At 48.4% G+C, this 22,130-nt stretch overlaps 1 protein-coding gene across 3 annotated transcripts in view; it reads right to left on the reverse strand.

Annotated features, from left to right (window-relative positions):
* Positions 1-3,164: 3,164 nt before the first annotated feature.
* Positions 3,165-22,130, reverse strand: part of SYNE2 (spectrin repeat containing nuclear envelope protein 2) — a 277,599-nt gene continuing 258,633 nt past the window's right edge. Inside the window, exons 100-115 of one of the 3 annotated variants that reach the window (XM_007460063.1) lie at positions 19,765-19,952; positions 19,103-19,253; positions 18,574-18,756; positions 17,014-17,151; positions 15,815-16,009; positions 15,009-15,291; positions 14,430-14,498; positions 12,738-12,877; positions 10,772-10,886; positions 9,608-9,810; positions 8,430-8,630; positions 7,332-7,460; positions 5,970-6,161; positions 5,138-5,221; positions 4,585-4,631; positions 3,165-4,301 (exon numbers count right to left, since the gene is read on the reverse strand). In XM_007460063.1, coding sequence (XP_007460125.1) covers positions 4,079-4,301; positions 4,585-4,631; positions 5,138-5,221; positions 5,970-6,161; positions 7,332-7,460; positions 8,430-8,630; positions 9,608-9,810; positions 10,772-10,886; positions 12,738-12,877; positions 14,430-14,498; positions 15,009-15,291; positions 15,815-16,009; positions 17,014-17,151; positions 18,574-18,756; positions 19,103-19,253; positions 19,765-19,952 — 2,541 coding nt within the window. In that variant the 3' untranslated portion in view covers positions 3,165-4,078. Of the gene's footprint in view, positions 4,302-4,584; positions 4,635-5,137; positions 5,222-5,969; positions 6,162-7,331; positions 7,461-8,429; positions 8,631-9,607; positions 9,811-10,771; positions 10,887-12,737; positions 12,878-14,429; positions 14,499-15,008; positions 15,292-15,814; positions 16,010-17,013; positions 17,152-18,573; positions 18,757-19,102; positions 19,254-19,764; positions 19,953-22,130 lie in introns of all 3 variants that reach the window. The other 2 variants (XM_007460062.1, XM_007460064.1) reach the window with 2 other exon arrangements.

Genomic DNA, 22,130 nt, shown 5'->3' on the forward strand with positions numbered 1-22,130 from the left:
AATTTCTCTTGCACGTGGGGAATGGAAGATGTAAAATCTCTTGAAGGTGTAAAACACAGATTATTTCATAACAAGAGCTGGGGAACACACTGAGCTGTGGGTGAAGGAAGGCTTCCCTGGGGTAGAAGCCTGGAGTACAGACTCAAGACTCAAAGGCCTCTATCCTGAGTGTTGGTGTGCATCATTAGACTTGAAAATGCAAATGACACTCTCCTTTCTCTGCAACTTGGACTTGCCCCAGAGTCCCTCCTTACAGGCAGAAAAGGTCTCTAGAGTAGTCACCTCCTTTGGGCTGGAAAGAAGGGAAGGAGGTAGAGATATTCTGCCTTTTGCCTCTGGAGAACCTGGAGCAAGGACCTTCTAACCAACTCAATGGCTTAAAGAAAAAGTTTGGGTAATATTTTCACTTAAATGTCCCTCTACGGTTATTGTAATCCATGAAAAGAGATGGATCATTTTAGAGTTAAAAGAGACTGAGGTTGCATGGTAAAGCAGTACCTTTGTGTCCATATCACTTCCAACAATTTGGTAAAGACAGTTCTCTTCAGCTGGTCCCTTTACATAAAGCTACTGGTGAATTGCACACGTTCTGGGGTGTCTGACCCACAGAAGGGCCACCAGTGCTGAAATCTGGCCTTCATCTACTGACAAGCTTCCTTGGCTTCCCCAAGGTTTGCACTTTGCAGAGAAGGAGAGAGGGACCGAGATTGCTTTGAGTCCATGGTGTCTCCCGAGTGTCAAGAGATGCAGGTTAAGAGCAGGTAACTGAGGAACTGGGTTAGTAAAAACTTTTTTTTTTCATATTCTTTTCCATTATGTTTTTTTTTTTCCTGGCTTTATTTTTAGTTTTATTTTAAATTTATTTATTTTTGGCTGTGTTGGGTCTTCATTGCTCTGCGTGGGCTTTCTCTAGTTGCAGTGAGTAGGGGCTACTCTTCATTGCGGTGCGCGGGCTTCTCATTTTGGTGGCTTGTCTTATTGCAGAGCACAGGCTCTAGGTGCGTGGGCTTCAGTAGTTGTGGCATGTGGGCTCAGTAGTTGTGGCTCTTGGGCTCTAGAGTGCAGGCTCAGTAGGTGTGGCACACAGTCTTAGTTGCTCCACGGCATGTGGGATCTTCCTGGACCAGGGCTCAAACCCATGGATTCTTAACCCCTGCGCCACCAGGGAAGCCCCTCCATTATGGTTTATCACAGGATATTGAATATAGTTCCCTGTGCTATACAGTAGGACCTTGTTGTTTATCCATTCTCTGTATAAAAACTTACACGTGTGAACCCGTCTCTCACTCCTTCCCTCCCCCACTCCCTCCCCCTTGGCAACCACATCTGTTCTCTATGTCCGTGATTCTGTTTCTGTTTCATAGATAGGTTCATTTGTGTCATATTTTATTTTTCAAAAAATATTTGGCTGTGCTGGGTCTTAGTTGTGGCACACAAGATCTTTAGTTGAGGCATGCGGGAATTTTAGTGGTGGCATGCGGGATCTTTAGTTATGGCATGCGGGCTCTTAGTTGCGGCATGTGGGAGCTAGTTCCCTGATCAGGGATTGAACCCGGACCCCCTGCATTAGGAGCACATAGTCTTAACCACTGGACCACTAGGGAAGTCCCTGTGTCATATTTTAGATTCCACATATAAGCGATATATGGTATTTGTCTTTCTCTTTCTGACTTACTACTTCATTTATTGTGATAATCTCTAGTTGCATCCATGTTGCTGCAAATGGCATATTTCATTCTGTTTTATGGCTGAGTAATATTCCATTGTATATATGTACCACATCTTCTTTATCCATTCATCTGTCAATGGACATTTAGGTTGTTTCCATGTCTTGGTTGTTGTGAAGAGTGCTGCTATGAACATAGGGGTGCATGTATCTTTTTGAATTATAATCTTCTCTGGATATATGCCCAGGAGTGGGATTGCGGGGTCATATGGCAACTCTATTTTTAGTTTTCTGAGGAACCTCCATACTGTTTTCCACAGTGGCTGCACCAACTTACATTCCCACCAACAGTGTAGGAGGGTTCACTTTTCTCCACACCCTCTCCAACATTTGTTATTTGTAGACTTTTTAGTGATGGCCATTCCGACTAGTGTGAGGTGGTAGCTCACTGTCGTTTTGATTTGCATTTCTCTAATAATTAGCGATGTTGAGCATCTTTTCATGTGCCTGTTGGCCATCTGTATTTCTTCTTTGGAGAAATGTCTATTTAGGTCTTCTGCCCATTTTTTGATTGGGATGTTTTTTGCTGTTGAGCTGTATGAGCTGTTGTATATTTTGGGAATTAAGCCCTTGTCGGTCTCATTGTTTGCAAATATTTTCTACCATTCTGTAGGTTGTCCTTTCATTTTGTTTATGGTTCCCTTTGCTGTGCAAAAGCCTGTAAGTTTGACTAGGTCCCATTTGTTTTTATTTCTATTGCCTTGGGAGACTGATGTAAGAAAACACTGGTAAGATTTATGTCAGAGACTGTTTTGCCTATTATCGCTTCTAGGAGTTTTATGGTGTCCTGTCTTATGTTTAAGTCTTTAAGCCATTTTGAGTTTATTTTTGTGCATGGTGAGAAGGTGTGTTCTAACTTCACTGAATTACATGTGGCTGTCTAGCTTTCCCAGCACCACTTGCTGAAGAGGAGACTGTCTTTTTTCCATTACATACTCTTGCCTCCTTTGTTGAAGATTAATTGACCGTAGGTGTGTGGGTTTATTTCTGGGCTCTCAATTATGTTCCATTTGGATCAGTAACTTCTAATCACACTCTTTGTTTGGGTGGGAAATAGACAGTGGTGCTGGAAATGGAAAGCAGACAGCTTTGTCTGTAACGTTTGTTAAACACTATGTGTTAATTCACCCTGGAGGGAGCTGGGAATAGAAAAATCTGGGTGAAATGATCCTTTCACGCCCACCTTCCACACTGTGCTGCCCTCATCGCCCCCTACAGCATTGGAGGCTCACTGCACGGGGTAATCACCTATACAGGTGTGGGTTTCTAGATCTCGTAAGTTATTCTGTACAAAGATAAATAAGTAGAATATAAAGCTTAGCTCAAAATCTGTAAAACCTGTGAATCCCCTTAGATATTTAAAAAATAATTTTTGCTCTATGGAAGATTACACATAACATTTAACTGCTTTGTAATATAATCTAGTAAGACAAAAGTATGGCTTTTTTGTTTTCTTTTAATGAGAAACATCTGAGTTGTACATACCACAAACAGCTTCAAGTCTCTGGACCAACCCCCCACCCGCCCGTGGCCAAACAGTTAAACAAAACCTGAAGCACCACTTTAAATGTGAAAAGTCTTATAAAATTAACTTACAAAAATGTCCCTACCAATCAAGTCTGTAGTTTGTTTGGCATTTACTGTACATTAGTCAAAAAGCTCAAGCTAAAATCTGATTTTTTTAAAAAAAATCAAAGTTTACATTATTCATACAGATCCTGCATTGTTAAAAAATATGCACAAATAACCACATCCATGCAATATAATTTCTTTAAAAATTTAAAGCAATATAAAAGAGCAGACCTAAGTACTGAGCAGAACATCTTGGTTTTATAACCTGTAGCTCCAAGACTGCTGCTGATTGAAGTAATATTAACTCTAAATGTTTTAAATATGATTGTTTCAATCAATCAGCCAAGGGTGCGTGTGAGTTTCTGAACAATTTCTGAGGCAGAATCTGCTTGTTTCTTTCTGTAATATGTGTTATGTGATGAACACTACTGTTCACTGACCATATTCACTACATTTTAATAATGTGGTTTGACAAATCAGAATTCACAAAGTGCTTGGCTCTTCAGGAAGCTGCAGTTTCCAGAGATCCCGAAACCAATCAACTAAGCTTTGCCAAACTGCCCGGGGTGATGGCCGCCCAGGTTCCCTGTCCTGGGGGAAGATCAGTTGAAAGCTGCCCTGGGTCCTGAGAGAGCTCTCTCTGGTCACGCCCAGAGGGAGGTGTCCGCAGCAGGTGGTCCCTGGACCAATGCTCAGAGTCCCCCACGGATTGGTCTGGGGCTGTGAGTCCGGCACTGCGCAAAGAGGCTGGTGGGTGTGGTGCTGCAGCCGGGCCGGCCTCTAGGTGGGGGGTGGCCCATTGGTGTACCTCAGCATGGGGTAAAAGGACCTGGCAAAGTTGTTGGCCTGAGTGCAGCTGTAGTCCTCTTCGGAGGAGGGCAGCAGGCAGGCCAGGAGCAGCAGCAGCAGCAGAAGCAGCTGGAGGGGCAGCGCCGCCCTGATCACCCGCGAGAGGAAGGAGCGCTGGGGCCGTGAGCTTTCAGGGCCAGCGGGGCTGGGCACCCTGGCAACAGAGGAGGTCGAGAGCTGATTGGGAGGTTCCCGAGGCAAACCCCACTCCCGTGACCTGACCCCCACTGCTTGCATAAAGACAAACATCAGGACCTGAGATTAAAATGGGGCCCACGGCTGGGATTCAGCTTTGGAAGGGAAGCCCAGCCCCTTCCAAATGGAAGAAAACAAGAAAACCAATTTTTCCAAAGACCTTAAGAGTGGCACTGGCAAGCCTGCTAAGGGGAGAGGAGTGTGGGACAGGGAACCCATTGCTGGTGGTGTAATGCTGTTACCTGCTGGCCGTCTTGTTCTTGTCTTTTGTAGTTATCTCTGCTCTGAACTGCTAGATAAAAATAATCCAATTAGTAAACTGAAGATAGTTTAGTCCTGTCAATGATAAAACGTTCCTCCTTCTTAAATTATACATCTTTCTTAGGTTGTCTTCCTGCCAAGCTTTTGAGCCTAGAGTAATACATTTGGGATTACATTCTCTGAAGTAAGAAATAATTCAGTTAAACTAGGGAGAGTTTCACGTTCCAGCCTGTTGACCTGTTGCCACGGAGAGATCAGGAAGCCCCTTCAGCAATGCCAGGAGGGCTCCCAGCTTCCACAGCCAGCACAGTCCCACCAGGGAAGAGTACTGAGCACAAGACAGCCTTTCCATTAGGTCTTTAAAAGTTTTTTTTTTAAATCTTTGGAGTAAGCCGCTCTACTGACCAGCAGGTTGAAGCAGAAATCTGTGCTATCATGAAATACTGGATGGGGCCTTGGAGGCCCAAGTCCCTGTCATCTCAATAACTTTCAAGAATAACCAGTGTCATTCGCCTGGCAGAAGGGGGCTCCCACCTTGGCTTGGGGAGCTGGCACAGGTGTTGCTAGAGGCTCTCCGGGGTCTGCTTCATCCAGGCTGGGCAGAGGTGAGTCTGGGTTCTGAAATCCACACCCCAAGAGTTCAGTTCGGGGAAAAAGAAGGCTCTGAATAGTCTCAAGAGCAAAAAAACATGGTTCCCGCAGGTTCTTCATTGCACCGCTCATCCCTTCCCCACTGTGATCCTTCTAAAAGGAGGGGCTCTTCTGGTGCGCTCACTCCTCCCTCTAACAGGGCCTTACTCAGACGACAGGGGATGGAAACAAGGTGAGGCCAGCCATTTGCATTAAGAACCCAGAGCACACATGACGAGGGGGACAGAAACAGGTGGACAGTGAGCTCGCGGTGGGTGATGTAATCACGTGGCCACATAGTCTAGGCTGCACGGGAGGAAAGATATATACTCTGGGGTGGAGGGAAGGGGCTGCCCTACGTCTGGCGAGTCCATTTGTTCTGAGCTGGATCACATTTTAAGAGAAGAAGGTAGACAAATGAGAGCGTGGTCAGAGGAGAGTGACCAGAAACCATCACGTGAGAACAGTGAAGGCATGAAGGCAGAAACGACGGAGGGACCTGGCTTGTTTTCCGTACCCCCAGCCACACTGATGGGTTCTGTTGCTGCCTCCCTCTTACAAATGACAAAGCGGCTTTGAAGAGCTTTGGTAACTTGTTAGGGCCACACAGCACAAAGGGGCACGACTCCTCTGTGACCGCTGCCACGTGCTTGCGACCTCCCTCCCCAAGCAGGGCTGCCACACTGCTTTCCCATTTGCATACATTTTTATATTTAGAAGCTACAAGGGGACTCACCTGGCTTTGCTGCAAGGACACTAAGTCTTGGGACACTTGCTCAAGCAACTGTTTGAGTTTCTTCTCAATAACATGGACTTTCTCTTCAGCCTCAATGTAGTCTTCTCTGTGCCCCTTGATAAGCAGGCTGCTGGAAATCTCTTGTAAGGAGTTCACTTGAGGTTGACACTCCACTAGCTCCTTTTCCAGTTGCTAAAAATAAAAACGTGTGTCAAACAGTTGCTTATGGAAAGGGAAGCTAGCGTGGCCGGAAGAAGCTTTCTCCGTGCCAGGGAAGTTCCAAGATGAGTGGTGGCTGGTACCCAACTCGGAACCACCTTTCTTCTACCTGCCTGCCTGTCCTCAAGCCTGGCATCACTTAGATAGCAAGTTGGTTACACTCTACCCCTATGTTTAATTTTATTTTATTCCTTCTCATTCTAAAGACAACAGTGATGCCGGAGAAGTTAGAGGAAAGGAGTGAGGGGGGTGGTGTGGGAAGACCAGGCCCTCATCCGCGACGGCAGGAAGTTGAGGGAAAGTCTAAAGTGGACAAATTGAGAAAGCGCAGCTTACGCGCACCATTGAGAACTGTAAGGAGTCAAGTGAATCTGCTTGTGCGGCCTTGCTTGACGTCTAACGTGGTAGCCGCTGGACAACGTGTGGCTACTGAACGTGATTAAAAGCTCAGTTTTAGTCACAGCAGCCACATGTCAAGTGCTTGGGTGCTACCATGGCTAGGAGCTGTTACACTGGACAGTGCAGCTATGGAACATTTCCATCACTGCAGAAAGCTCTATCAGAGCTGCTCTGGACACGGGGGCTTTACGAAGATTTTAGAACAAAAAAATATTTTTGAAGCAATGATCAGTGTTTTGATTAAATTTAAAATGTTTAAAACTAAACCACATACAAATATATGGATAAAAATGTCACCTTGAGTGCAAGTGAGAATATATGGGTCTCACCTTGGCTTGCTGGTGAAATAAATATATGAAAACACAACTACCCTCCCAGAAGAAAGACTGTGGAAAACTCATACAGCTCATCATGACAGCTCATCATGACTGAACACCGTGTTTCCTCCCAAATGAGCTGTATTCACAAGGGAAAAATACTTCAAAGGGCCTTCAGTTTCTCAGGATCCTGCCAACTGCCTCCATCACCGGTTCCTGAGAGTCTTGAAGACCTCCTGCTCTGGGCCACAACTTTTCGTCCCTGCACTCACCCCTCTTCAGAACAGCGCAGGGATGCTCAGTAGACACCAACCAGAACACGAGGGCAGAACACCATGTGGGCGTTGTTTCCAGAAATGCCAGGCGAGGCCACCTAAGCACTGACCTCCTGAAGAGGCCAGTGGTAGTGCAGGGCCCCTAGACTTACCAGGAGCTCCTCCCGACATGCCAGGAGGGGCCGGGGGTCTGCCTCTGGGTCAGTGACACGAGCCTCCTGCCTCCGGCTCTCAGCGCTCGCTAACCACAGCAGCAGGCTTTGACTCAGCTGGTGAAAGTCCTAAAAAGCAGCAGACGTCAGAGCATGTCCCTTTCTTAGACTGTGAAGGCAGGTGTGCTGGGAGGCAGCGTGCCACTGCTAATCCATCATCGTCATTTGCTCTGCTGGTCCTTGTCCAGTGAATACAAGGGCCAGATTTAAACTAAACGCCAGGGCCCCCAAATGAGGGAAAGCAGGGCAGGAGAGCACTCGGCCCTGTCCCAGGAGGCACACTGAATTCTGCCACGTTAAAAGTGCTGGCAGAAAGGTGGGGCTTCGGAACACCCCACCTGATATTACTAGGAAGAGCACACAAATTATTCAACACATCTGCTGGATTCACTGGTCAAGGGAGACACCCCAACAGGACAGACTATGGCCCAAAGACAGTGCTGCATGTGGTTGCTGGTGGGCTCCTGTTTCCTAGGATGGGGTCAGAGCTCACCTGTTGGGCATTTACTGTGTGGCCGGTGCTGGGTCAAGGTTATATGCATCTAGTCCTAAAAAGAACCCTGTGAGGTAGGCCCTGGAATTATTCCCATTTTCCAGGTGAGAAAACTTGAGGTCTAGAAGGTGCAGTGTTTTCCCCACAGTCACACGGCTACTAAAACTACAGAGCTGGGTTAAACTGCTCCTTGTTCTAGGGCCAGGTCTCTTAACACTCTGCTATCCAGTGTTCCTGGCAAAAGGACAGACACAGGGCAATGTTGGTGTGACACTTCCAACCTACTGGAACGCTTGCTGGAACCCTTACAGTACGGGTGGGTCTGGGCAACACAGTGGGTAATGCAGGGCAAGCGTCGGGTCTCTGAGGCAGCAGGTGGGCCGCTTTGGAAACAAATGGTAAAGCACATGCTTCCTAACACAAACCATATTTGACTGCGCGAAAGCAGCCTGAAGATGACAAACATCTCTCTTCTCCCACCCACGTGGGCCTGGCTGTGCTCGGGACTGGACCTTGGGCACCGGCTGGGTGCTGAGTCGCCGTACCTGGCACTGCATGAGCGACAGCCGTAAGCCCTCTCTCCAGCTCTCCACCGCACCCTGGGCCGCGTCCCAGCGCAGCCGCAGCTGGCCGACTCTATCTTGGAGCTCTTCGGAGTCGGTGCTCTCAGTTTGCAGAAATTCCTTGCTGCTCACGTTGACAGAAACCACTAAGGCCTTGTAGGTGTCAAAGGCTTTTAGTATCTCCTACCGCAGAGGGAAAAGACTGGGTCAGGCACTCTGTAAACAGTGATGTGGGGTTCATTTTGAACTTCAGTGGGGAACGGATCTTCCAAACACTTCTCTAAGCCGTGGCCTGGCATACAAGAGCAACGTCGCCTGTCACTGGCTGGGAAGCCTCAGGTAAGGGAGCTGCCTTACGAGGTCACGACTTGGCTGGCCAGATGACTGGGCTGAGAGATGAGGCCCGTCTCCCGGTGGACAACTACACTGCAGGCATGAATAGACCCTGCTGGCCTCTGTCTGGCTTAATAACATTTCTGGATCAGATTAAAAGTCTTCTACATAAAGCACACACAGTTATCCTGCATTCGCCCCAGAGTATCGCAGAAGTGTTATTCCTTAGGATGAATGGTAACCCCTGATATATCAGTGCACAAAGTAAAACAATAGTACGAATGTGAAGACTGCCTGGATACCCCAAAACTCCTATCTTGGGTCTTCTTGGGAGCCCAGGCTCATGTTCAGAGCACCCCCAAAGTGCAGGGCTCAAACTGCCCCTCCCCTGCTCCCTGGCTGTGTGGGTGACAGCTCCTAACTGCGTAGCAGAGTAACCGCTCAGGCCGCAGAATCGGTCGGTAGGTGCGCTGTCCTCCTCCTCACCCTCGGCACGCCACCCCCCGTCTTGCCTGTGTACAGTTTGGAAGGGTGTTTTTAGGCTGCCTGTCCATGGCCACGGGGGTGGTCTCACAAGAGTCTAGGGGTCCCTCAGCAGTCAGATGGGAGCCACACCTCCCCAGCACTGCTCTGGGCTTTGGGATCATCTGGAGAGGCTCCTCCGAGTGAAAATACAAATCTTCACCTGTGTCCTTGCTAGTTACAGAAATGAAGTGCGAGAGGCTACTAACCACACAGCGTGTGCGAGCCGCCCCCGACGCGGCAGGCAGAGGATCTGATGCGCACATGCGTTCTGAAGTCCTCTTCCCCTCCACGCCCTCACTCACCTTCAGCCTCTTCACTCGGAGTTCCATTTCCTGCATACCAGAGGGGGGCTTTGCCAGCTTTAATGTTTCCAGCTCTGCTTCAGTTCTTTCCAGCCACGTGGTGATGTCGCTGATATCAGAGTTCAGCTGCTGCAAGTTTTGTTTTATTCTGAGTTTACTGTGAAGTTCTTGCGCTTGGATCAACTCCCATCTATCAAAGGCACCTGGAATAAAAAGCCGCCAATAAAAAGAAGCAATAATGCAAACAGATTTCTCTGCTTCCAACTAATTCAGCGTCACAGTGATGAAACCTGCAGGGGATGCTCCTTGCCGGAGCCTTGGGGTTTGGGGGTTATCACTTCCCCCAAGTGTGGAACAGCATGTTTCCCTCGCTCTGGTTCAAGGCCTGTGCTGCTGCACTCCCACACAGGCCAGGACGAAGTAGGGAGCTGCTAGGAGGCCCAACATGTTGCCAAGATGCACTGTTGGTCCCAGGTTCAGCACTCTAGTTCACGCTGTATTTAAGGCACTCTCGGGCTTCCCTGGTGGCGCAGTGGTTGGGAGTCTGCCTGCTGATGCAGGTGACATGGGTTCGTGTCCCGGTCCGGGAAGATCCCGCATGCTGCAGAGCGGCTGGGCCCGTGTGCCATGGCCGCTAAGCCTGCGCATCCGGAGCCTGTGCTCCGCAACGGGAGAGGCCACAACAGTGAGAGGCCCACGTACCGCAAAAAAAAAAAAAAAAAAAAAAAAAAAAAAAAAGAAAAAAGGCACTCTCCCCTCTGTCCATGAATGATCAGGTCGATGCTATGAACTTGACTTTAGGCTCAGGTGAGCCATGACTTTTCTGGTCTCTCGAGGAGACACCTGACACAGCTCTTTGATCATCATCTTCGTGTCTGATCTTCACATACAAGCAAAGTCATGCAGGTAAAAACAGACCCTTTATCATGAGGCTCATTTTGTCAATATTTAGAGAATAAATAACAAACAGGAATTTGTTCATAAATACAAGTCAGCTGATTCTAAGATAACATTGGCTGCTACAGGCCAAGTTCAGCAGTTTTGGTGAATTATGTAGTCGGTCAATTCCTAATCAATGTTCTGTTGAGCAGTGCCTTAAAGTAAATGTCCAACTAACCCAAAACACAGTCTCTACCTCATAACAACGGCCCAATTTAACCGTACCTGACTGCTGCTCGGTGAGAGCAGCCAGGCCCTCGTCTTCCTGCTGTGGGCCCCCAGTCAGGACTCTTGGATCTTCTTTGCCCCCTTCAGTCCCTGGAGACAACAGCAGCTTTACCTAGAATGAGACAATTTTTATGTTACCATCTGTACATTTTAAAGGCGTCTGAAGAATGCCTTGGTTCATATTAACAGGTAAGAAATGAAGATATAGGAGCCCTTTCCTTTGAAGGGTAACTTGCTGGTAATACAGAGGCACTTCAGTGTATGGGTAGCATTTATAAGCAGCAGAGCTGATGGCAGAAATAAAGCTTCAGCAAAGGCGCAGGGGGAGGGGTAAGCAGGTAAGATGTCAATATTGGGAATAAAATGGCCTGATTTAATTTGAGGCTTCCTAACACTCCTCAATCCAACCATGACTTAAAACAACAAGACTTAAAAACAATCGTTGAGCTTACCAGACTGTTATTGTGTCAGCACTTTTACATTTGCACAGTATTTTACAAAATTTTAGTTATCCCTCCCAGTCACTCCGTAGAGCTGGTTGGCATTATTATCACCGGGAATCGGAAACAGAGCACAAACCTGCCTCCTAGGGTCATTCATTACCAAGCGTTTACCTTTCACTGTACATATTGACTCTTGTGTTATCACAGAGCTGCCTGGGCTGTTATCTCAGGACTTTCCAAAAATAAATGTATCTTTTTTTTTTTAGAAAACTCGTGTTTTTTGGATTGTGTCCATATGGCCTATTTGTGTGGAATGAAAAGAAAAAACCAAAAATCCTTCAGATTGGAGGTTGCAGACACACACACACACAAAGGGCTGAGCTTTTGAAGGTGGCCAGGCAAGGAACACAAGCATAGTTACCAGAAGAGGCCAAACCACATGGCCCTGGATGCAAAGCACAGGTGAGGTGCTGGGGGCTCTCTCTCCGCGACTGTCAGGTCTTACTCGGCACCACAGAGGGACAGATTAAAAACGATAACTGCTTGCTAAGTAAGAGGAAGAGTTTCCGAGTTGGGCACGGGCAACACATTATCAAATGATTGGGGTCTGACCGTGTTTAGGCAGAACCTTCTCCAACTATCTAGCGACATCCACTCCTCCACACAGAGGGCACTCTGACAACTGATCTAGTGATGTTCACATCACTTCTGGTTTCTCTAAGAGATGACACTAAAAATGTGCAAGACGCCTTAATTTCAGCTTGCTCGTCACTAATTCTCTGTACTGAGAATGATCTGGGGCCAACGTTAAATCCTCCGCGGGCTGGCCCGCAACAGCCGCGTAGCCAGAGCGTGGCAAGGGCTCATGTTGCCTGAGGAAAGTGCAACTAAGAGGGAACAGTCACTGGTTTAACAACAATGACAAACCATATACAGTAGTGATAACCACAATAACAATAATGGTGACCACTTCGAGGGCCTTCTTTATACCTTCATACACATTAATGCTAACAACAATTATGTGAGGTAGGTTTATCCTCAGGTGAGGAAGGCTTACAGAGGCAAGGTAAAGTGTTTATGGTCCTAAAGCCATTTACTGGTAGGGCAGGGAATCAAACCCAGGTCTACCACTGCACACTGTCAAACCCTTCTGAACAGGAAGTCACAATTTTCTGAATAGGATGTGTAGGCAAGGTAAACATATCAAAGGTCTGGGAGCGCAGGAGCGGCTCAGGAAGGCCAGCACTTTGTTTCTCTGCTGTTTGCACGATGACTGACTCAACAGTAGTAATCCCTGTCATAGCGCATCAACACTCAAAGATGGTGTTTGGCCAGACGGCTATCTCTAAGTCTAGTCAGTTATGCCAGAGTTCTCAGGAAGTATGTCACCATGGGAAAACCAACCCAAGATATGCCTGGGGAGTGAGCACACACAGCATACACCCAAAGCTCTCTCCCTTTAAATATTTTAACTATTACTCATGCACCTGGATTGTGCTCTCAGTGGGGTCAAGACTTACGTAGGCTGGTTTATAAGGGGTGCTGGAATCGGAGGGGATGGGTTGGACATTCCTGTCACCTCCCATTTGTTTGTAGCGACGCTTGTGGCAGGGAGGGCTGTCAGGAACATGCCACGAGTGGCCTTCAGAAATGGATTTACCTGAAACAGAAAAATAGCAAGCGACAGTCCATTCTCTCCAACCAAAGCATTCATATTTAGTTACACAAAAAAGGTCACGGGTAACATGGCATCAGGTTATAGTGTAACATGAGTTCTGCAGCTTTCCTTGCAAAGCATGCATGTTTGCAAAATGTCAGTATGTCCCAGGAGGGAATGAAATGAGACTCATGCAACCGAGCGACACTGGGCCTTCACTAGATGGGTTCACGATGGAGCACAACAAACGCGTGATCTGCTGCGGGATGAGTGGCCTTTTGGAGCCGGGGGCTCTAGCGGTGGGGGGCACTGGCGGCAAGGCCGGGTTTGGGGGCCAAGAGGACTGAAGGCCTCTTAGGAGTGAGGGAAGAGTGAACATCAGGATGGACTAGGGGACCCAAGGGCCGCTCGTGGCTCTCCCCAGCCACCGCAGGTGGCGACGGGGCAGGGAATGAAGATCAGAGCTGCAAGTCGAGGAGAGGGAGGTGTCTTCTCCTGCGGCAAAGGCACCAGTACCCTCACCCCCCCCCCCACCTCCCCACCCTCTCCCCAGGAAACCACCGTAAGCAGGGCAGTAGTTCTGAGCCAAGCCACCATGAAGAAAGCTTGGCCCATGCCAAAGGGCTTGAGTGAGATGGAGAGAAAAATAACAATTTTAAAAGGCACCTGAAAACTTCCCTTCTGCACAGGCCTGAAGGGGAGGAGAGGGATGGCGTGGAGACTGGCCTGGCCTGGGAGGGTTTGTATGGAGCACGAAGCTATGTGTGAGTACGGCAGTGCAAATACACCATGACACAAGGACCGCGGCGCATGGTGTCCACAGAAGGCAGAGGTCAGACATGACACGGGAGCGAGGTTGAGGATGCAGTGTGCACCACAGGACGCTGCCATGTTGAGACGCATGCACGGGCAGGGGCCTACCAGAAGATGCTTTCAAAGTTTTTGTGGTCATTTTAAGATATGCCTCAGGATTTTCAGGGATTTCTACATCTGAAAAAGAACAATGTCGTTTTCCTCACTGCAGGCGTCTGTAGATGAATGCCCAAGTATTAAGTTAAAACAGTAGAAACATTGTCACCTGGGAGGAGAAAAGTGACTACCCTTTATCTGTTTTATTAAAAAGCTTTAAAGAACCAGAAGGAATTTTGCAGTTAACTCCTGACCGTCTGAAACAGCGGCGCGGGAGGGCCAGGAAACCAAGCAGGGCAGTAGTTCTGAGCCAAGCCACCATGAAGAAAGCTTGGCCCATGCCAAAGGGCTTGAGTGAGATGGAGAGAAAAATAACAATTTTAAAAGGCACCTGAAAACTTCCCTTCTGCACAGGCCTGAAGGGGAGGAGAGGGATGGCGTGGAGACTGGCCTGGCCTGGGAGGGTTTGTATGGAGCACGAAGCTATGTGTGAGTACGGCAGTGCAAATACACCATGACACAAGGACCGCGGCGCATGGTGTCCACAGAAGGCAGAGGTCAGACATGACACGGGAGCGAGGTTGAGGATGCAGTGTGCACCACAGGACGCTGCCATGTTGAGACGCATGCACGGGCAGGGGCCTACCAGAAGATGCTTTCAAAGTTTTTGTGGTCATTTTAAGATATGCCTCAGGATTTTCAGGGATTTCTACATCTGAAAAAGAACAATGTCGTTTTCCTCACTGCAGGCGTCTGTAGATGAATGCCCAAGTATTAAGTTAAAACAGTAGAAACATTGTCACCTGGGAGGAGAAAAGTGACTACCCTTTATCTGTTTTATTAAAAAGCTTTAAAGAACCAGAAGGAATTTTGCAGTTAACTCCTGACCGTCTGAAACAGCGGCGCGGGAGGGGAACTGCGTAGAAGGGACAGAGACGCTCAATCTACTGGTATTCTGAAAAACTCAATTGAAAAGGCCACTGATGAGCCTCCCGTCTATCAAGAGCCATCAGCAAACAGCCTTCATGTCCCAACGTGGACTTTGGTTATTTTTCCCTTTCATTCCACCAGGAATAGGAATGAGCCAGCCCTCAGGTAGGTCAAAGGCAGGCAGGACAGACACAGGAAGCCACAGGAAGTCTAGGTCAGCCGCAGCCTGGACTCTGACCACTGAGAGCTGGCCGTGTTGCTCAGGTGCCAAGGACTTAGCCGTGCGGGGCCATACCTGACAGCGCGCTGTAGTACGGGCCCTCCTCGTCTTCTTCGTGAGAGGAGGAGCCCCCCACGTCACCTGTGTGATCCCACTCCAGCGGGATGGAATCCACGCTGACAGGGGTCTCACAGCCGGAGCGCTCGGGCCCTGGCGCCGGGGGCACCAGGTGACAAAGGGACTGAGGGGACGAGGGCTCCTCGCTCTCTCTCCTTTTACGCCAAGAGTCGTCCTGGATCTCTCTGGGGTCTTCCACGTCCATTTCATTCTCAGAGGCTTCCTTTTCATCTTCCAAGCCCTAGAACGGGGGTATCCAGTTTTCAGAATTAACCACTGGGAACTGGTGGCTCCTGAGTAAGTATTGGCTCTATATTAGTTAAGTGTGGAAAGAGCACTTTTCAACTCAGCTTTTTAAAGCAGACTCGCAGATACAGAGAACAAACCAGAGGTTACTGGTGGGAGAGGGAACTGGGGAGGGGGTGATACAGAGGTGGGGGACTACGAGGTGCAAACTATGCGGTATAGAACAAGCTACAAGAATATATGGTACAACACAGGGAATACAGCCAATATTTTATAATAACTATAAATGGAGTATGATCTTTAAAAATTGTAGATCACGATACCATACACCTGTGACTTATATAATATTGTACAGCATCTATCTATACTTCAGCAAAACAAAAACATAGTTGTTTTTTTTTTTTTAAACCATAGAATAAATCATTGTTAACCACGCACAGTTTCCCAGTTCTTTAAAAGCGGAGTCAAACATCCACTTCGGGTGGCCCAGCAGCCCCGCGTGAGGCACAGCCCCTTACCGACGCGTGGGAGGTGAGCCTCCGGTGGAATCGGGAGACCCTGCCAAACACTTCCTGGCAATAGCGGTGCAGCTCCTCCAACTCATCCTCAATCAGCACGGCGTCCAGGGGCTCACTCTTCTGAATGAGCTGCTCCCCAAAAACGATGAGCTGATCAATCTTGTTGGTATTTAATGTAATTTCCTGCTGGAAACCCTATTTAGAATATGAGAAAGAAAGGATTTCAAACTCAAGCTTCATCAGTTTTCAACTAAGTGACTCCAAAGATTTAAGAATTTAAAATGATCATATGTATGTATTTTTTTCTTCCCCCTCCTGGGCACTGACTTTTCCAGTTACAATGATTCTAAAGCTCTGGCATGGATGAACCTTTACTGTTACTGAGTGTGAGGGACAGACCTTGTCTTATCGACGCTTGGTAGAATCAGAAAATTTCCCATAGTAAGTCTCCACCGGGCATTTCTGCTGACACAGTGATAATGCTCATTGGTGCCGTTATACCATGGAAGGCAAATCAAATTTCCATTTCTCAACCTCTTATAAAATTTAGCTAAGGAGGAAATTATAGTGCGATTAAAGTGTAGTACAGACATTTGTGACAGTGGGAAAGAAGATACCTGTTCCTGGTCCCACTCTTTTCTTTTTTCTTTTTTTTTTTTAAATGAGAAGTCTTTTATTTTTTAAATTTATTTCTAAAGTATTTTCATTTGGCGGCGCCGGGTCTTAGTTGGCAGCATGTGAACTCCTTCTTGCGGCATATGGGATCTAGTTCCCTGACCAGGGATCGAACCCGAGCCCCCTGCATTGGGAGCGTGGAGTCTTACCCACTGGACCACGAGGTAAGTGCCCTGACCCCACTCTTGAGAGAGAGTTTCCTCCTGCTACAGCCCACAGGTTGCACTCAGACTCAAGTGCTGGAGAAACAGCACCTTATGAAGTTCTGTCTGGAACCGCAACAGCGTTCTCCCCTTGGATGATTACATATGACAAAGAGAATAAAGGGCCTCGTTCCAATACCACTTGACTGTAAGGAACAGTATCCTTGCTTGTGATAACCTGGCAGCACACAGGTGGATGCAGTCTGGCTGCTCTGACACTTCTGGAACCTGCTCTCAGGGTATCAGGTGAAGTCTGTACTTGGCCAGCTCTCCCCTGCCTAGGTGCACTCTTTGGGGAGGAGCTAAGGAAGCAGGCCTTACGTTCAGCTGGCGCATCTTGTCGTCGGCATCGCTCTCCGAGAAGTGCTCCACGTTGGTCAGCTGCAGGTCCATCTCCGTGAGCCACACCAGAATGCTCTCCCTGGTGCCCTCGAATTCTTCCCTTTGGTTGGTGAAATGCTGCGAAAGGGTGAAAAAATCACGTTTGTGTTGATGGCATAACGGGAGTTCAGGTAGACAGCAAGGTCACTCTCAGAAGAGGGGAAAGGGAGCCCAGGGTACCCCTGGAGGCCCACACGGCCAGGAGCCTGGGGTCTGGTCCTGGCTGTGGGATACCAACGAGCCCCCTAAACTTCCCTGAGTCTCAGTATCTGCTGGTAAATGAGGTGTGGGAACGTTGACCGTGATCTCTAAGGTTCTTGCAGCATTTGAAATTCTATAATTCTCTAGTCTAAGTCAGTGATTTTCCCAGTCTGTCCTCTGAGGAACACGCCCCTCTCAGAGTCCAGGCTAGGCACTTGCCTATTTTCAACGGTTAGCCTCCTGTGGGAGCTTCTGCTTGACAGAAGGATTTAGTAGCTTCAGGATGGAAAAGTACTGATCTCAGGGTTGAGCCTGGACTAGTGCCCCATTTGCCTTCACTGATATAATTCCGAATGTATTTCTTCAAAAAAAGAAAACCCAGATTTATCACTTCCAGTTAACGAGGTCTCTTGGGTTATGACCTCATAGATGGGCAGCTGATTCTCAAACAAACATATAGTGCCCAATGAAGGTTTAGGCTGGTCACAGTCAAATCAAGTCAGCAGGAGATAAAGAAATTAATGCAAGGGGGTTGTGGAAAAGCTAGCGCATTTCTTCCTGAGAGGGTTAAACAAAAAACCCAGATTTTCCTCTTCTTAGAATGGTTTCAAGAGTGCTCTGCCTTAAGAACGGAAGCAAGGATTAAAATTACTTCCTGTAGCCACAACCCACACCGGTCCTGTCAGTTTACACCTGGACTCACAAAGGTTGACATATGATGTCTTCTGAATCACAGAAATCTAAGGTGACGGTTCACACCCCAGAATCAAACCCATCATTTGAGGTTAGACAGCTGCTGTGAGGTTGGGAGAACTGTCACTGTCCCCAACCCCCAATACAGAGCGGGGGGCTCTGTCTGTTCCCCCACAGTGCAAGAACCAACGGGACACACAAAAGCGGGCAGATGGGCAAAGGGGGCCTCTTCCCAGACTAAGAGGTACCTTCGCCAGACCCAGTGATGGCAGTGCCCCAGACTCTGGGCAGTGTGTGGGCTGACGTGACACCCTCAGGGGTGACAGGAGTCGGAAAAAAAGCGATGTGTTGGTAACACAATCCCTTGAATAAGCTCTGCCTGAGAAGCCTATTCCGAGGCAAATAACTTCACTTTAAAAAAAAAAGAAATGCTTTTTGGCAGCTTTGGGCTTAAACAAAAGGGAAGGCTGTACTGGAAGAATGTCAAGACAGCTTAGGCCTCAAATGAAATCTACCCGCTGCTTTGTTACAAGCCTGACATCACATATCAGACCCCCTCCACCTCCCCAGTATCTACAAATGACCCGGTGACGTAGAGGAGGTTACTCGGAGTCTCCGCAGGATGGCTGTGACCCGCTTCTGGAGGTTGTCCCAGCGCTGGTTGCCCTCGTGCACCATCTGCTTCAGTTTGCTGGCCGTGTCGGTGCGGTTCTCGCGGGCCAGCCGCCGGTACTGCTTGTTGATGAGCTCCAGCTGCGTGAGCCTCTCGTGGATCTGCCGCTGGAAGGCCTGTGGCACGGGGGGGCCCTGTCAGTGCCATAGCTGCAGGGCCCCGGGACACCCCTTCCAGGCCCCAGACCACCTGCCTCAAGTGTCCATCCAATGGAATGGCCACAGAGGGCTGGCTTCACCCGGTCTTCTGACACTACTGAAGAACACTTTCAGTTCACGGCCTGAGGTTGGCATAAATCGGTAATGACCCACAAAGCCGCTGGAGCAGCTGATGGTGGGTTGGGGACTGGGCGGCCGCAGCCAGAGGTGGGGAAGCCTGCCACTTATGTGAAGTCATTTAAGCCAGCCCCGAGCCCGCCGCATCCTCGGTTATCAGAACCACTGGGCTGGGGAGGGCCTTTACCTCAAACCTCTTCAGCTCTTCTTTGGCAACGGTGTACAGCACCTCGGAGGAATTCGGGCAGGCCGCTGTCCTCTCGGCGGACTTGAGCCAGTCCTCGAAGCGGGAGTAATCATCTAAAAACTTCTGCCAAAGCCGCCATGTCTCCTCAATTCTAACAGGAGGAAAGCAACTCAGTACAAGCCATGAACGTCAAGCCGAGCTTTTACATGTCTTTTTCTCCCTTGACTGGTCCCAGTCTCAGCCCCCCCTTGCACTGGCACTAAATATTTAGGGCGAGAGACCCTGCTACCCCTTCCAGGAAATAACCGGAGACATCACTTTGTGGTCAGGACACCCCTCTTCTGGGAGCGCCAGGCCCCTCAGAGCTTCTGCTTCACAGAGGTCACCCAACAGGAGACAGGCGTCCTCCACTACTTAGAGCTGGGACACATCAGCACAGTGGCCACCCGCCGTTATACTCCAAGACACAGGAGGGCTGGGGAGAGACATGACCCTGCCTGTATTCTCATTGAATGATCCCCTTAATAAGGACTGGCCACACCTACTGAGCCTTCCCCGCCAATACTTGGCACGCCCCTCAGTGAAGCTAACAGAACACAGTCACTGTTACGTAGGTCAGTCGGGAACACGCAGTCGGCATCCAGGGGCAGTTCGGTCCTTACTTCATCCGCCGCTCCATGGACATGGCACAAATGTTCCTCCAGCGCCTGTCCAGGCTCCTGGTGGTCTGCTGGACAGAGTCGCACTCAGTCTCGTTGGCACAGGCATCGGAGTCGTGCAGGAGGACGTCGCAGATGTTAAACACAGACTCCACCCCTGCACTGTGCTGTTCTATGTCTCGCTGCAGGTCCTACAACGATGGGAGAGTAGGAAGCACACTGAGGTACTGGTGGCGGAGGTGGGAAGGTTCCCCCCGAACCCTCTTCCAGCCCGGGGGGCACGGTCCTGCGTGCATGTCTACCTGGGACTTGGCAACATAGGCCGAGTCTCTCTCACCTTTGGGCAACCCCTGTGCGACAGTATCTGACACAAGGCCTAACCGCGGGCAACAATGGGATTGATCTGTTGAACTAACTATGTGAGGGGGTAGGAGGAGTGGGGATTCCCTCCCCTGAGAGGCCAGCTCCCCCAGATTCTGGGGAGGCATGCGATGTACTCCATACCACCTGATCCCAAGGGCCTCCAATTTAGACTTGGCTTTGGGGAGGTCTTCCTTGGAAAACTGACTTATCTTCAACAGGACCTAAAACTTCAGCAACAGAAACTCTTAACTTTTTATGGGTCACAGAATTCTTAAATCTCCTAAGACCTCTGTACCATCTTCATACACCTCCACCCCTCAAACTGTGCTCGCAGCTGCACAGTGTCCACAGCCTCCCCAGGAGCCTATCCTGACTCCGTGGGCCCAAGGGGTAGAGGGGCTGCCCTCCAGCTGATGGAGTCCGGTCATGGCTGTAGCTCGGGGAGGGGGCGGGGTCTCTGGAGTCTTGTCCCGTGATGGGGAGAGTGCTACTGATTCAGGAAAATGAAGGGTCACCAAGAAAAACATGCACGGTCATAGGAAAAAGTGGAAAACTTGTTTAAGTATAAACATGGCATTTTCAGTTATCACCCAGGGAGTGTTTCTTCTACACACAAGGGCAGGGCTGGGGGGAGGGCGAGGTGCGGTGCCTGTTTGGTTTGTCATTCTGGATGAGCCAGGCCTCTCCTGATATCCAAATTCTGTGATGAGTGACATGAGACCACACCACTCGTCTTAGTACCCAAATTACATTGTGAAATAGACAAAGTTAAATAAGCCGCTACTAACTATACAAGTTCCCTGGATTCAGCATAGTTCATTTTACAGGAGGGGTTATTTTATAAACAGTGGCTGCCACTGTCTACAGAAAAGCAGCATGAAGTTCATTCCAGGTCACCTCAATATTTAACAATTTTGGAGATTACGACTGGATTACTAGATAGGACTAATGTTTTCTTACTTTTCTTCTGATAAATGCACATTTGGATAATTCTGTGCCCAGGTGGAAATGAAAGAATAAAATGCTAACACTCAAATCAAGTTTTAAATCAAGCAGTTCTCAACACAGATCCTAACTGATGAAAAATGAGCACCTCAAAGTTATATTCAGAAGAAAATGTGCTTTTCAGTTTGTCACCCTGTGTGTCCTATGAAGAGAGATGTGCAGGTGATTTTTTTTTTAAGCTTTGCAGTCAGTCTAAGACAAATGCCTGAAATGCTGCAATGGGGGCAGTCGTCATCTTGGGGTCAGTGGACTAGCTTTATAATTAATAGGTTTAAATAGAATTCCAGGTTTAAGAATTCTTACCCGTTCACAGAATTGCCACAGGCTTTCCTAAAATTTACAGATATTGATAAACAACCTTTTAAACTTTTTTTTGCCAAAATACCAAATAAGGAATCCTAACGCTGGCGCTAAATAAGTAATATTGACAATTATCACTGAAAAATGGTACCTGCCCCTGACCTCACCTGGTAGGGTTGGGTAGGATCTGGTTGAAAAGCACTGAGAAAGTCTAGTCTATGGATAAACACGAATGCTATGTATTTTAATAGCCTCTTTGCAGTCACTCTACATTTTTTACTCAGCTTTTATTGAATGAAACAGCTAAAGAAAACTGATTAATATAAAGGGTAAACGATGGCAAGAAATGAGCTCTCTGATAATTTACAAAAGACCATGAACATCTTGGCTAAAAAAGGAGTCCAGAGTTTTTCAAAATTTCCAAAACAAACTTCTAATACACCACAAAATGGCCTGCTGATATTGTAGTATGAACTAGTTAGTTGTCTTGTAAAATATAAAGTAGTGGGCTTCCCTGGTGGCGCAGTGGTTCAGAGTCCGCCTGCCATGCAGGGGACACGGGTTCGTGCCCCGGTCCGGGAGGATCCCACATGCCGCGGAGCAGCTGGGCCCGTGAGCCATGGCCGCCGAGCCTGCGCGTCCAGAGCCTGTGCTCCACTATGGGAGGGGCCACAGCAGTGAGAGGCCCGCGTATCACAAAA

This window comes from Lipotes vexillifer, unplaced genomic scaffold, assembly GCF_000442215.2.
Source record: "Lipotes vexillifer unplaced genomic scaffold, Lipotes_vexillifer_v1.1 scaffold672, whole genome shotgun sequence".
Lineage (NCBI taxonomy): Eukaryota > Metazoa > Chordata > Mammalia > Artiodactyla > Lipotidae > Lipotes > Lipotes vexillifer.